This window comes from Eumetopias jubatus, unplaced genomic scaffold, assembly GCF_037043125.1.
Source record: "Eumetopias jubatus isolate StellerSeaLion01/CBP00866 unplaced genomic scaffold, mEumJub1_p1.0 scaffold_3, whole genome shotgun sequence".
NCBI classification, from domain to species: domain Eukaryota; kingdom Metazoa; phylum Chordata; class Mammalia; order Carnivora; family Otariidae; genus Eumetopias; species Eumetopias jubatus.
Window position 1 is genome coordinate 19,899,119 of NW_028274809.1, and position 15,461 is coordinate 19,914,579.

General features: G+C 49.0%; 1 protein-coding gene across 2 annotated transcripts; it reads right to left on the reverse strand.

Moving 5' to 3' along the window:
* Window positions 1-1,859: 1,859 nt before the first annotated feature.
* Window positions 1,860-10,247, reverse strand: CATIP (ciliogenesis associated TTC17 interacting protein). Of its 2 annotated transcripts, XM_028092131.2 has the most exons (10): window positions 8,306-10,247; window positions 8,049-8,141; window positions 6,578-6,778; window positions 6,217-6,272; window positions 5,467-5,553; window positions 5,092-5,259; window positions 3,689-3,813; window positions 2,778-2,854; window positions 2,405-2,493; window positions 1,860-2,188 (listed from the first exon to the last, which is right to left on the reverse strand). In XM_028092131.2, exons 1-10 carry the CDS (start codon window positions 8,328-8,330, stop codon window positions 1,958-1,960), a joined length of 1,152 nt encoding a protein of 383 aa, XP_027947932.1. In that variant the 5' UTR covers window positions 8,331-10,247; the 3' UTR covers window positions 1,860-1,957. The 2 variants fall into 2 exon arrangements, with proteins under 2 accessions (XP_027947932.1, XP_027947931.1); XM_028092130.2 differs by having other exon boundaries at window positions 8,049-10,247.
* Between the last annotated feature and the right edge of the window lie 5,214 nt (window positions 10,248-15,461).

Consider the following 15,461-nt stretch of genomic DNA (forward strand, 5'->3'; position numbering starts at 1 on the left):
ACCCCGCCCCCAAAAAACAGACAAAAAGCTAGCAGTGGGGAGAGATTGGTTAAATTATGGTAGAGCCATCTGGGGCGCCTGGGTGTCTCAGTCCGTTAATTGGCCAACTGTTGATTTTGGCTCATGATCTCAGGGCCCAGGGATGGAGCCTCAAGACTGGCTCTGTGCTCTGCGGGGAGTCAGCTTGAGGATTCTCCCTCTCCCTCTGCCCCCTGCCCCCGTGTTCTCTATCTCTCTCTAAAATAAATAAATCTTTTAAAAAATTATGGTAGAGCCATCAAAAATAGAGGACTGTATAATGCCATGGAACTCTTTCAAAATATATTGTTAAACGAAAGAAAGCCAGTTATAATACAGGAAAAAAGTTACAAAACATGAGGAGTTTGGGGCTAGAAGTTTCCAGCTTTATCTGTAATGTTTGAAATTTTAAAAAATATAATTAAGTATATAATTATCAGTTAATGAGCATGTATTACTATATGATTTCATTTTTGTTTAAAAGAAGTCCCTTGGAGTTTTAAAGACAGATCAAACATTCTATATAAAAGTGTTTGACATGGGGGCACCTGGCTGGCTTGGTCAGAAGAGCATGTGACTCTTGATCTTGGGGTCATGAGTTTGAACACTACATTGGGTGTAGAGATTTCTTTAAAAAGGAATTTTTAAAAAAGTGCTTAACAGGAAGCTAATATAATATTGTATCGCAACTATTCTTCAAAAATTAAAAAAAAAGGCAATGTTAAGACAGCAAACAAAAAACTTCTTGACAGAGTAAATGCTGAACAAACATGGGCCACTTTTATGCATCAAAAAAAGAGTAAAGAGCATATTTGCCAAAATGTTAAGAGCAGCAGCCTATAGTTTGAGAAATTGGGGTGAATTCACTTTCTTCTTTTGGTTTAACCCCCTTTTCTCAGTTTTCTCTAGTGAAGATGCATTTCTTTTGAAATAAGGTTATGGGGACAATAAAAGATATTTTTAAAAATTCTTTAAGGCTCAACTCAAGCGATAGTTCTCCACAAGCCTTGCTGCCCTGAGTCCAGAGTCACGGCCGCCCTCATCACAAGGTGGAGCTTGGGCGGGGGCGGGAGGGGGAGACCCTGCCGGGTCTCCTCAGCTGGAAGAGGCGGGCCCATGTGTGCGAAAACGGAGGAATGGAGCCTGCACCCCCATTACCAGCTGTCCTGGAGAAGCTTGCCTAATATTTGCTGATGAGCCGTGGCCAGCCCTGGGCAGAAACAAAGCCATTGGCCAGATTGACATTGTACAAGGAGCCTAAAGGAGCCGATGATCCCCTGCCTATCCTTTTTTCTCAGGGAGCCGGTAACTGGGGACCCTGCACGCAGTTTGGGGGTTCCTGTGTGTCACTGGAAAAGGAGGTAGAGTGTGAGAACTGGCCGCCCACGTGTTTTGGGAGGCATCAGAAGTGATGAGCGAGGCCAGTGGGGATCCAGATCCCCCACCAGCCCCTGCTCTTTTTCTTGGTTGGGGGGTGGGGGTGGGGTGGAAGCGAAGTAATTTGGTTTATGCTTAGTGGCACCCAGAAGCCCTGCCCCTCTATCCCTACTAACCTAGTGACCGAGAGTGTGGGTTTCGGCATCAACGTCCAGGTTTGACTCCTGCTCGCTACGTACTAACTCTGTGAGTTACTTAACCTTTCCGCGCCTCTATTTTCTTATCCGTAAAATAGGACTGTTGATTACAGCATCTTGGAAGAAGCGTGAAATACGCTGGGTAAACTCTGTTAACAGTTCCTCTTTTTAGCCAAGACACAAGACTCTGGCCAGGGAAGGTTCCCGCGCCCACAGCAGAACCGCGGGGGTGGGGCCCATTTATTCCCCAAAGAACCCGCAGCTCGGAAGGCGCGCCTCGGGGGTGAGTCCCTCTGGTTCCCCGCTGCGTCCTCGGCGACGACCCGGCTTCCTGCCCGGTCCCCGCACGCCGCGCGGGGCCGAGCCTAGTGCGGCGGGCGCTTGGGGTCCAGCGAGCGGAAGGGGCTGGGCCGGTGGGAGGAGCGCAAGGCGGGGATCGGGGGCTGGCGCTTCGCGAAGGGGCCGAAGTACTCGGCGGCGAAGGTGACCACGTCTGGCGGCTGGCGCAGCAACAGGAAGAGCAGGAAATCCGAGATGAGCGCCTGGGCCTCGGGGTGCTGCCGCAGATAGCTGGTGTGGCTGAGACGGAGCTCCTCCTGGTGGGGACCGAGCCTGAGCGGGACCCGGGGACCCGGGACCCCGCGCCCCAGGAGCAGCCCCCTACCCCTTCGCTCTAAGGAGGGCCTCCCAGCCATCGGGATGTGCATTTCAAGCAGGCACAAAGAGGGATCAGTGCTGGTGGAATTTATGCTCGGGGGGTGGGGGGGGATGGGGGGAATGGGGACCCCAGGCTGGCTGCAGTCTCTCCTCACCTTCCGGTCCACGAACCTCGAGTAGAGTTCCATATCCTCCTCCCACACCAGGGGCCTCTTCTCAAATGCGGGGCCAGGCTCAGTCTCATCTGGGTGCGGAGGGAAGGAAGGCTGCACACCCTCACCCCAGAACCTTCCCCAGATACAGAGGGATGCCCAAGAATACTCAAATTGCAGTCATGGGTAGAGGCCCAGGGCTCGGCTTAGTTGCTGGAAGGGGTTCCCTGCAAAATGATCCTCCCCTAATTGCCTTGGGGTCAGGGGCTGGAGGGCAAAACTTCTCCATCTCCACTCAGTCCGGCCTCTGCATGCTGGAAGGTTCCAGGTTTTCCCACCTCTCCTTCACTCTGCGCCAGCCAGAGGCTTCACTCACCCTTCTCCCTCAAGATAGGCATCTGGGTGATCATGCAGTACCCGGGGCAACCCACCTGGATTCTCTTGGCCAGGTGCCTGGAATACAACACAGGTGTGAGAGTGGGAGTCTTCCCAGACCAGCCCACTCCCCTGAGAGCCATCCTGGGGGCTTCCCTTTGCTGTTGCTTCCCCCAACACTGCTTATCTCTGAGTTCCAGGGTCGTGTTCACTTCTGGGTCCCCAGATAACAGCCCCTGCTTTTCAAACTGGGTCTTGTCCATGCCCTTGGAGATGTGTGCTGGGTGCACTAAAAAAATCATGAGCCTCTAGCTATGTGACACCCAAAATCGAAACAACATGCTAAGTTATCAAATAAGGAAAGCCAACAATGTTCTGATTACTTTTTTCCCAGTGTAATGATTATATCAATACCTCTTTGGAAATTTCAAGAAACAAATTCTTCCCCCCTTCCTCCCCAATTTTCTCATGTTTTGGGGCCTGTGTCCCACTGGTGACAGCTTGGCCGTGTGCCAGGATGTCCCTCCCCCCCCCAACGCACATTGATTCTATCAAGTGTCAAGTTGTTCAAACCTCGGTGCTTTTTGGTATTATACCCAGCTGTGGCAGATGCTTAGCTACTGTGCCTTAGGCTTGTGGGGTCAGCATTGACTTTCTGAGCCATTCAGGGCTCCTGGTGAGGTCTGGGAGTTACGGTACACATCAGGTGAATGCATTGGGCCCGGATTGGGCATGGTATGAATCAGGAGTAAATATGTGAAGAAAGAGCGGATGTGGATCAAGCAAGGGGGCACTCTTTCTGGTGGTGTCCCCAGAGACAGTAGTCTCCCTTTGCCCCATGTCTGCCCCCAGGATCCAGCACCCAGGCTTGTGTTCCACACTGCCCCCTAGCGCCCACTGTCAGTAGCTCACCCATCCGAGAGCAGGTAGAACTGGCAGGAATTGGGGATGCCTTTAACTGAGTGGACAGTCTGCTCCACGATGAACACTTCCACCTGCTGGCGGCCCACCTGGATCTTCTGGAAGCCCAGATCTTGCTGGCAGCGGCCAAGATAGAGGGAGGGAGGTGAGGCGGATGCCCACCAGGATCTCCCCCAAATCTCACCCTGGCCCTTTTCTCCATCTTGCCGCTTCATTCTTTATCAGTGATAAGCAACCTTCAGCTGTACAGGCCCTCAGCCGCCACAGGATTTGAGTTGCACCCCCAAGTTAAGTGGGGGTCCCCTCATAGAAAGCCAGGTCCATGCTGCTCGTGCCCCAACTCCCCTCATCATCTTGATGACCAAGTGCTTCTGGTTGGCAGATTGAGTTACAGGGATGAGGATCAACCAAGGTGTGAGCCTGGGGGGCAGGGAGCGTGAGGGGGGGCAGCGATGCTCTGAGGAGGGGGCTAGATTGCCATCTGTGGCCGCCTCAGGCTCCTGCTGCTGCAGGCAGGCTGCCCTTTTGTCGTTAGAACTTAAAACGCCTAGAGCAGCTGTGGCCGTGGGCAGAAAAGCGCGAATATAAGACATGTGTTTCAAAAGAAGATGGGGGAAGTGACATGGGCCTGTTTGTGTCAAACACATTGCCGTTTGCCATGTTTGTGATAGAAAAGACTAGAATGTCATTTACAAATTTGGTCAAATCAGCCCCCAAAATGTGTGTTTAGAGGCATAGCTTTAAAATCTCACATTGCAGGAAGTCCTAGGGTATGTTGATTATGAAGTTTTAGCCACAAGTAAAAAAAAAAAAAAAAAAAGGAACACCTTTCAGGTCTGAGACATAATAAAAGAACATAATAAAAGTGCCATTGGAAATGGTGCATTTCTTGATGTTAAAAAAATCTGTCTTTATGGGATGCCTGGGTGGCTCAGTTGGTTAAGCGGCTGCCTTCGGCCCGGGTCATGATCCCAGGGTCCTCGGATCGAATACCACATCGGGCTCCTTGCTCAGCAGGGAGCCTGCTTCTCCCTCTCTCTCCCTCTGCTTGTGCTCTCTCTGTCAAATAAATAAAATCTTTAAAAAAAAATTTTTGTCTTTAAAAGCAGCCCTCCACTATGTTTATTTTTCCTGGACTGACGTCTGGGCAAAAAACATTGCTTCTCAACTGCTCCCCGCTTTGGTTCCTCTTTTTCCCACCACCTGCCCCCCACGTGATTTTCCAACACATGAAGTCTTGCCTTCTCCTGCCCTTGGAAGTCCCCCCCCCCCGGGGCCCCACAGCCCACCCCCTCTTCCACCCCAAAGCTGTCTTTTCTCCCACCTCAGCGGCCTCCGTAGTGCCCCTTCTGTTTTTCCCCAGGCCAAGTCCCCCACCCAGGGAGAGCCCTCACGTAAGTGGAGTAGCAGAATTTGCCCTCCGTGTCCAAGGCCAGGAAACGGGCGCTGCTGGGCACGGTCTGCCGCCAGGCCATCACCCTCAGCAACACCAGGTTGGCAGCCTCGGAGATGAAGCCCACGGTTGAGCTCCCCGGGACAAAAGTCACTTCGGTCTTGACTTCCTGTTCAGGAAAAATCTGAGTCAGGGACATCGATCTGGGAAGGGGTGGGGAGGGAGGACGGGGAAGCCAGGTATTGGGCACATATAGGGTCCTTGCTGAGTCCCCATGCCAGGCTCCCGGCCTGACACAATCTGGCCCCTGCTCGTGCCTTCGGTGAGGATGCAGGGCACGGCCCCTACCTGTCTCTCACCCTTACCTCACCCTTACCTCACCCTCCTTGACCCTTCTGGTCACAGCCAGCTGGTCGTCCTGCTTCACCAAACTCATCTTCCGCTCCATGGGGAGGACGCGGAACTAAGGGCCAGAACACGGAGGAGAGAAGCGGGAACTTGAACAGCACCCCCCACAGGTCACCTTGCCCCTTCTCCTTTAGAAATGAGAAAACTGAGGGAAGTTTGGATAGAAAACCTTCCCTTTGTAGTGAAGTTCAAGAACAGAAGGCGTATTATGGTGTAATATAAAGGTAAAAAGCAAATGCCCCTCAGAATACAGGTTTTAAAAGATGGGAATGGTTTCTGTGGGAAGGTTCTTAGGCATGAGTGTTTTCCAATGTGTAATGCTGATCACGTTCCAGAAGTTAGTGAGGTAGCTGGGGCTGGGTGTGGGAGGCACAGAGCAGGAGAATTTGGAGGTGAGGGGGTGACAGGCCCTTGGGAAAGACCAGGCTCTGGGAAAGGCTGGCCTGCATGGCCCTCTGGGAGATGCTGGGCTCTCAGCCTGGAGGAGGCTCCGGGTGGACTGGACCCAGGGATCGTGTATTAGGAGAAGGTCACGAGAAGCAACATGCTGCCCTGGGTGGATTAGTTCCCAGGTTATGTGTGGTGGGGACTGCAGGGTAACTTGGAGAGAGTCGGGGGTGACATTCCACCGAGTCCCTCCGTTCTTCCCCCCCTCCCTCCCAGGGTCTCCACTCTCTCACCCTGGTTTGGGGGCCAGGCTGGGGGCCCCAGGAGGTACCTTGATGAACTCCTGACTACACTGCTCCATGATATGCAGGTTCCATGAGAGGTAGCCTGGGGCAGGAGGAGAACACTGCTGTCCCCATCACCCCGTCACCGGAGACAGGCCGGAAGACTGCAGGGTGGGAGGGCAGGGGCCCAGGCTGGAGGACTCAGGGGGACTGTGACCACAGGGAAAACTAAGTGGTGCTCTTGTCGTTAAGTCTGTGGCTGTGACCCCCACCTCCCACACACCCTCCTGGCTGCCTTCTGGTCCCAAGGTGAAGTCAAGGGTTGGTCTTGAGTGAAAGTCCTCGGAATGGGGACGGGATGGAGGGGAGGAAGGATGGAGGTGAAGCATCAGGCAGCAAGAACTTTACCCAGGAGGGAGTTTCCACAGAGCATTTTGTCCATGAAGCTGCGGCTAAAGGCGTGCACGAGGAGGCAGTGCGACATCACACCAGATTCGTCTGCGTAATTCCCTCTCTGCACCTCAATGATCAGCTCTCCCTGAGGCTCCCCCGTGTCTGAGACCATGGCCAGAGTTTCGGAGAATAGCAGCATCTGCAGCTCCTCCTGCTCTGGGGTGGGGGGTCCCATGGGCACAGATAAAGCCCCAGCTCCTGGGCCTCGGCTCTCTGACCCTCCCCCCAGCAGGGCCACCCCCACCCCTTCTTCATCCCCCAGGTCCCAGGCAGCTCCTGGCTCCCTTCCCTTGGCCTGTACAACAGCCAGCAGGTGAAGACCCCGCCACCACCCCCAGTCCCCATGTCCTTGGGGTCTTCTCTTGACAATTATCAACAAATAGGGGCGCCTGGGTGGCTCAGTTGGTTAAGCGTTTGCCTTCAGTTCAGGTCTTGATCACAGGGTCCTGGGATCGTGTCCCGCACGGGGCTCTCTGCTTAGTGGGGATCTGCTTCTCCCTCTGTGCTCTCTCTCAAATAAATAAATAAATCTTTTATTTTTTTAAAGATTCATTTATTTATTATTTTAGAGAGAGAGAGAGCGAGCGAGCACATGAGCAGGGGGAGGGGAGGGGCAGAAGGAGAGGGAGAGAGAATCTCAAGCAGACTCCCTGCTGAGCAGGGAGCCCTGCATGGGGATCTATCTCAGGACTCTGAGATCATAACCTGAACCAAAACCAAGAGTCAGACGCTTAACTGACTCAGCCACCCAGGTGCCCCAAATAAATAAATCTTTAAAAACGATTATCAGGGGCGCCTGGGTGGCTCAGTCGTTAAGCATCTGCCTTCAGTTCAGGTCATGATCCCAGGGTCCTGGGATCGAGCCCCGCATCGGGCTCCCTGCTCAGCGGGGAGCCTGCTTCTCCCTCTCCCTCTGCTGTTCCCCCTGCTTGTGTTCTGTCTCTCGCTGTGTCTCCCTCTGTCAAATAAATAAATAAAATCTTTTAAAAAAAGCAATTATCAAAAATAAATAAATACATAAATAAAAAGTAAAAACAGTTATCAGGGCGCCTGGGTGGCTCAGGCGGTTAAGCATCTGCCTTTGGCTCAGGTCATGATCTCAGGGTCCTGGGATCAAGCCCATGTCAGCCTCCTTGCTCAGCGAGGGGTCTGCTTCCCCCTCTCCCCTCTGCTCATGCTGTCTCTCATTATTTCTCTCTCTCTTTCGCAAATAAATACATAAAACCTTAAAAAAAATACATGAAAAACAAAAAAACCTTTCTGTATTAAAAAATATATATATGTATATATATATATTTCAGTAGGCCTCGAACCCTGTCTGCATCCCAGGGGAATCAAGGCTGAGCGAGAGGGGGCCAGGTCTGGGCCTTCTCTCTTCCCTCCCCTTCACATCTGTGCCCCCCACACCCCCACTGTCCAGGCTCACTGAGGTTGCTGAGGAAGTGGATGGCTTCAGCATTGGCCTTTGGGGCTGGCAGACTCTCTTGGGCTGAGGGCTGGTGGTCCTTGGCTTTGGGGCCTAGAGAGGGAGGAGAGGCTGAGATGGCAACCTTGGGGAGAGGGACAGGGGTGGGACAGGTGTTGCCCAAAGCAGAATCCCCCAAGGCCATCCCAAGGAGGATTGTGAGGGAGAAGAGGGGAAGATGCCGCTCCGATTTCCAGTCCCAGCAGCCCTGTTCCCACCTGTGGATTGAAGTTTAGAGGACATGCTGCCGGCCTTCTGCTACTCCGGCTGTGTCCAGCTGTCTCCATGACAACCGGAAGCCAGCTACCGCCTCTTAAAGGGCCATCAACACACCTCACAAAACACCCAGACCTTGGAGGCAATGGTAGGAGCTGTGGGCTTTGGAGCTCAGGCCATGCCTGAAGTATTGTCCTGCAGAGGGAGCATTTGACATGGCAGGGGGATGACATGGGTCATTAGAATGACATTAGGGAGCGCCTGGCTGGCTCAGTCGGAGGAGCATGTGACTCTTGATCTCGGAATCATGAGTTCGATCCCCATGTTGGGTGTAGAGATTACTAAATAATAATAATAATAATAATAATAATAATAAAGTGAGAAAGTTATGGCCCTGAGTCAGACGTGGCCTCAAATGGGTAGAACCCATTGAGAGCCACGTGTATAGGACCACATGTGAGAGTGATGCTGGTAACGATGACAATCCCAGCAAACCCTGAAGCCATACTTACCATAGGCCCCGCACTGTTCTGGAGGGATGCACACACGTGATCTCATTCAGTATTCAAACCAAACCTGCAAGCAGGTCCTTTTTTCCCCTGCACTTTATGGCTGAGAAACCTGAGGCACCAAGAGATTAAATGTCTTCCCAGGGTCACACAGTTGATAACAGTTGACCCTTGAACAGCATGGGTTTGGGCTGCCTGGGTGCACTTATATGCGGATGTTTTTCGGTAAATATGGTACAGTACTGTAAATGTGTTTTCTCTTCCTTATGATTTCTTTTTTTTTTAAGGATTTTATTTATTTATTTAGAGAGGGGGGAGGGGTAGGGGGAGAGGGAGAGAGAGAATCTCAAGCAGACACGGGGCTCCATCCCACGACCCTGAGATCATGACCTGAGCCGAAATCAAGAGTCCGATGCTTAACCGACTGAGCCACTCAGGCAACCCTCTTCCTTATGACTTAATAACATTTTCTCTCTCTTACTTTATTGGTAGAACACCATATATAATAATAGAATATACAAAACACGTGTTAATCAACTGTTTTATGTTATCTGTAAGACTTTGGGTCAATAGTAGGCTATTAGTAGTTAAATTTGGGGGGAGTCAAAGTTATACCCGGCTTTTCTTTCTTTTTTAAAAATTTTTTCTTTTTTTTTAAACACAATGTTCAGTTTTATTTTTTAAGTTTATTTATTTATTTAAGTAATGTCTAACCCAATGTGGGGCTCTAACTCATGATCCCAAGATCAAGAGTCACATGCTCCTCCCACTGAATCAGCCAGGTGCCCCTATGCCCAGATTTTCAACCGTGTCTGAAAGGGGGGAGTGTCGGCATGCCTAACCCCCATGTTGTTCAAGGGGCAACTGTAATTGGCAGAGCCAGGACTCAACTCAAGCCAGTCTGGCTCCTAGAGATAATTCAAAGAAAAATGAAGCAGCAAATAGACAATACATTGAATCCAAACAAGCAGCTCCACAGCATGGGTAGTGATCAGTGCCAAAGACGAAAACTGAATTATGATAGGACTCAAACCCCACCTTGTAAGTTTTCAAGTCTGCATCATAGCGGCTATTAAAAGGGACTCAGCCTGACAGAGTCACAAAAAAAGAAAACTCTTGTTCAAAAACCTCAATCACTGAAGGAGCTGCCCCCCTTGCCCCCACCATAGCCCTCAGGAAGGTAATCTTCCAATGTCTTCTCATTAGGTAATTATCTATCAACTTTGGGAAGATTTAGAATTATGTGTAGAATTGCTTGAGACGATTGAACTAAAAATATTAATTTTTGTGTGTGTCATATTGTGCGTATTTGGTATTTCAAGGTCTTTAACATAATTTGGCATGGAAGCGTGCTTAAAAGATAAGTCTTGAGGGGCACTTGGGTGGCTCAGGCAGTTAAGCATCTGACTTCAGCTCAGGTCATGATCCCAGGGTCCTGGGTTGGAGCTGCACATTGGGCTCCCTGCTCAGCGGGGAGCTGGCTTCTCCCTCTCCCTCTGAGCACCCTCCCCCCCACCCCGGGCTCATAGTCTAGCTCTCTCTCTCTCCCAAATGAATAAATTTAAAAAATCTTAAAAAAAATAAAAAAAGAGAAGTCTTGAGATTCTAATTTACATCAGGCAGTTGAATGGCACCTGGCTGGCTCAGTCGTAAGAGGGTGGGACTCTTGATCTTGGTGCTTGTGGGTTCCAGCCCCATGTTGGATATAGAGATTACTTAAAAAAACAAATAAATAAAACAGAATCTTTAAAAATTAATAAATTGGGCGGTTGAATAATTGATTTAAACTGAACTCTGAAGTTAAATGCTTACTGGAATTGTAAGCAGAACCAAAACTTTTTTTATTTTTTTATTTTTTATTTTTTTATTTATTTTAAAGATTTTATTTATTTATTTGACAGAGAGAGAGACAGCGAGAGAGGGAACACAAGCAGGGGGAGTGGCAGAGGGAGAAGCAGACTCCCCGCTGAGCAGGTAGCCCGATGCTGGGCTCGATCCCAGGACCCTGGGATCATGACCTGAGCCGAAGGTAGACGCTTAACGACTGAGCCACCCAGACGCCCCCCAAAACATTTTTTTAAATCTTAAAATTAAAAAAATAAAATAAAAACCTTGAAATTTGCTTTATTTACTTATTTATTTGTTTATTTATAAGTAGGCTCCACACCTAGCATGGAGCCCAACGCGATTAAGACCTGAGCAGATATCAAGAGTTGGACACTCAACCGAGCCACCCAGGTGCCCCCAAATTTGCTGTATTTATATGTTTACTTTTAGTAGATTGCAGTAAAGTACTTGGGAGGCCGGTTTCTTTTTTTTTTTTTAAGATAATTGAATTATTTTTATTTTCCTTTACTTTGTTTCAGCTTTATGAGATATAATTGACATATAACAATCAATTCCTTTTAAAAAGGAGGTAGAAGATCTGGGATGAATAAATACAACATAAACTGCCTAGAGCAGTTGCAATTTTGAAAAGAGGACCAATTATTAATCAAAGCCTCCTTAAAAGTTATTATTAACATTTACTGGATTTATGATTAAAATATGACTGATAAGTTGAACTTAAAAGTTTAAAAAATGTTTATGTTTTAAAATTTGCAATTTAAGAAACCGAGTATTAGTTTTTAAAATTTTATTCATTACTATTTTTTTAGTACGCTCTATGCCCACTGTGGGGCTTGAACTCATGACCTCAAGATCAAGAGTCGCATGCCTATGGATTGAGCTAGCCAGGTGCCCCCTAATTTTATTTACTTTTTAAATTTTATTTTGAGTATTAATTTTTAAAAGCCAAAGTGAATTCTGAAGAAGCCTTTCTCTGCACGTGAGAGACTGTCAATGGCATTAAGAAAACTCACTACTTTAGGAGGTAGTTTGTTAGTTCCTCAAAAAGTTAAATGTGGAGTTACCATATGACTCAGCAATTCCACTCCTAGGTCTATACCCAAGAGAACTGAAAACATCTGTCTGCACAAAAACCTGTACACAGATGTTCATAGCACCATAGCATCATTATTCATGATAGCCAGAAAGTGGAAAGAACCCATATGTCTGTCAACTAACGGATAAACAAAATGTAATGTATATACACTCAATGCAATATTATTCAACCGTAAGAAGAGTAAAGTACTGACAGATGCCAGAACATGAGACTTGAGAACAGGCCCAGTGAGAGGAGCTGGTCACAGAAGACCACGTATTGTCTGATGTCACATATGTGATTTGCGTAAACCTGTGGGGACAGAAAGCAGATCAGTGGTTGCCTGGTGTGGGTATGCAGAGGCACAGAGTGACATCAAATGGGCACTGGCTTTCTTTTTGGGATGATTGAAAATGTTCTAAAGTTAGATTGTGGCACCCCTGGGTGGTGCAGATTAAGCTATTGACTCTTGGCTCAGGTCGTGATCTCAGGATCATGGAATCGAGCCCCACGTGGGGCTCCTCAATCAGCACAGAGTCTGGGTTTCTCTCTCTCTCTCCTCCCCCTGCCCCTCCCCCCTCCCCCCGAACACGTGCTTTATCTCTCTCTCTCTCAAATCAATAAGTCTTTTATTTATTTTAAAGATTTTATTTATTTATTTGACAGAGGGAGACACAGCGAGATAGGGAACACAGCAGGGGGAGTGGGAGAGGGAAAAGCAGGCTTCCCACGGAGCAGGGAGCCCGATGTGGGGCTCGATGCCAGGACCCTGGGATCGTGACCTGAGCCGAAGGCAGATTGTGATGGTCACAAAATAGTGCATATACTCAAAACCACTGAGTTGTACGCTTTAAAAGGATGAATTTTGTGTTATGTAAATGACATCTTAATAAAGTTGTTAATAAAAGATAGATTTAAATAAGATCTATAAAAAGCATCCCCTATTGCTTTTGTATGTAAATTACATAAAGTTGGAAAAAACATTTTTGATTATTAGGACAAAGTTGGAAAAAAGAAGAAGCAAATTATGGCCTAGATGCTCTTTAAGGGGTGCCCATGTGGTTCCCTCCCTACTATGCACCCCCCTCCTGGCCTGAGGGTGGATTTGCTCCCAGAGCCCTTTACCCTTTAGAGTTTCCCCCCTCCCTCCTCCCCTCTCCTTGGTGAGGCCCCTGGAGCTGCACAGGACTCCCACCTGCGTGTCCACACAGGCTCCCATTCCTGAGAGCCCAGGTTCTTTCTCATCCAGCTCCCCCCCCAAGACCCCTTCCCGTTCATGCTGGCTGTTTCCTGCTAGGAGAGAAAGAAACGTGACAAAGTAGTTCACAGAAGGATCGACATCCAGTTTGTTAGTCCAATTTTTAAATCTCTATAAGAGATCTGCTACAGACCCTTGTTACCGTCCGCTCTTAGAGCCTGCTAGGCCAGGGGAGGGAAGCTCTGTAGCAGGTTGACCTACTAGCTGTGCAGTCACGTTGGGCAGGTTGGCCTCTCTGAACCTGTGACAGGCACAGCCAGTGTCCTCCCAGCCCCTGGGATCAGCACCTACAGAACCACAGCCACTAACGTGGAGAGGGCTCACGATATGTCCAGCTCGGCAGGTATGAACTCACTCAATCGTCACAATCAGCTTCCACGGGGTACAAGCCATGCCCTCAGTGGACGCAGGAGAGACGGAGGCACAGAAAGGTTAAGTAACTTGCCCAAGGTCACCCGGTTAATAAATGGAAAGCGTGGGGGCACCTGGGTGGCTCAGTTAAGCGTCTGCCTTCGGCTCAGGTCACGATCCCGGAGTCCTGGGATCAAGCCCCTATGTCGGGCTCCCTGCTCAGCGGGAAGCCTGCTTCTCCCTCTCCCTCTGCTGCTCCCCCCGGCTCGTGCTCTCTCTCTTTCTAATAAATAAATAAAATCTTAAAAAAAATGGAAGGGTCCCAGATGGGCTGTCTCCAGAGTCCATATTCTTAATCAGTTTGTCCTACCGTACCTGAGGGACTGGCCCTCGTTTATTGGTAACAGTAAGAGGAGAGAGGTGGCTGTTCACTGAACACCACTGTGCATCTCACTTAGTTCTCCCAGTTGCTCTAGAACAGGGCTCGGTGACATGAGATGCCTGGCTGGTGTCACCCATGGTCAACCAGAGGCAGAACCTATATTCCTATCCAGACCCGTCCCTCTCCAAGTCCTCTCTCTGCCACCCTGTCCCATCTTATTATCAAACTATTATCTATCTATCTATCTATCTATCTATCTATCTATCTATCTATCTATCATCTATCCATCCATCCATCCATCCATCATCATCTATCATCTCCTTTTGTATTGGTTCTGTTCCTCTGAAGAACCCTAAGACAGATGTCTTTCTCTGCATCTTTTGTGGGGCTTTGTCTATAGTTAGGAACTCAGTAAGTGTAATTGCCTAGGGTTTACTGACCACCTAGGTTAGGTTTCTACCCACTTTCAAAGTCTCCGTGTGTGGCCAGGGCCTTGGAGGTCTAAGTCCACCCCCCCACACATAGGTAGGCACAGGGCTCCTCGAGATCACATGACAGCTCCCCCGGGCTTTGTTCCTCCCTGGAACGCTTGAGGCTGCCCACTTAGTGTCCTCCCTTTCTCCTTTCCTGCCCGTAGAGACAGTCTGTGATTCAGGAAAAAATGAATTGCTTGCTGGTTATTTTTAAAACTAGGTATTATTCAAATACCTTTGGGGCCACCTGTCTACCTCCATTTCTTCTATATAATGAGTTATAGCACCAGGAATCTGATGTAGCATTTTCCAAAGTGACTTCATATGCCCTTGCTCATCAGACTCTCCCAATAGCCTCTAATAAGTGGAATTGTTGGTGAACGTCAGTGATTTTAGGCCTTGCATCATTTCTGTTATCAGACCCCCTATTAGTCTGGGGGACGTTTTCCACAGCCTCAGCGCACCTTTCCGCTGGGTCTGACACTGCCCTTCCAAGTGTAGTCATGTGACCCTAACCTGGCTGGTGAGAAGGGGCCCATTCCCCTAACTCCTGATTGGCTCAGGATTGGGCACATGACCCAAGCTGAACCAATGAAACTCAACCCTTGCCACTATTGGAGGTCCTGCTAGGTTTGATGAACCAACTAGTAACCTGTAAGTCTAGAACTTACAGACGTGATCTTTCCACTGCAGGGAGAAAGCCTGACAGAGAATGATACCAATGCAGAAGAAAGCTGAGCTGAATGATAAAATGGCCCTTTGAATCTGTGGATCCAGCGATGCCTGCAGTCACCAGGACATAATCTCCCACTTCTTAATTTCACCAGCCAATAAGTTTTCCTCTTGGTTTAAGTTCCTTAGTGTTGAGTATGTCACTTGTACCTGAAAGTGTTTTGACTCATTCAAGGTTGTCATCTCCACGGAAGGTGAAGAAACAGGTCAGGGAAGTGAAATTTGCCCAAGGTCACTTGGATGTTGCATGACAGAGCTGGGAATGGAACCGAAGTCTCTGAGGCCAGTGACACCTGCTGTCTTGTAAGCAAAGGGCAGGTAGCCTGGTTATTGCTGGTCGGTGCCAGCACCACAGAAAGCATGGGCCATCATTCATGATGATGTCCCAGTGGGCTGATCACCTAAGGCTCTAGGAAAATGCTTCACTAACCCTAGAAAACCATCACCAAATGCCCCTTGTAGCTGGGCATACCCAAAGAGACCTGGCCCTGGGGCTTGCCCATTCAAGATAGGAGTGACCCAGAGACAAC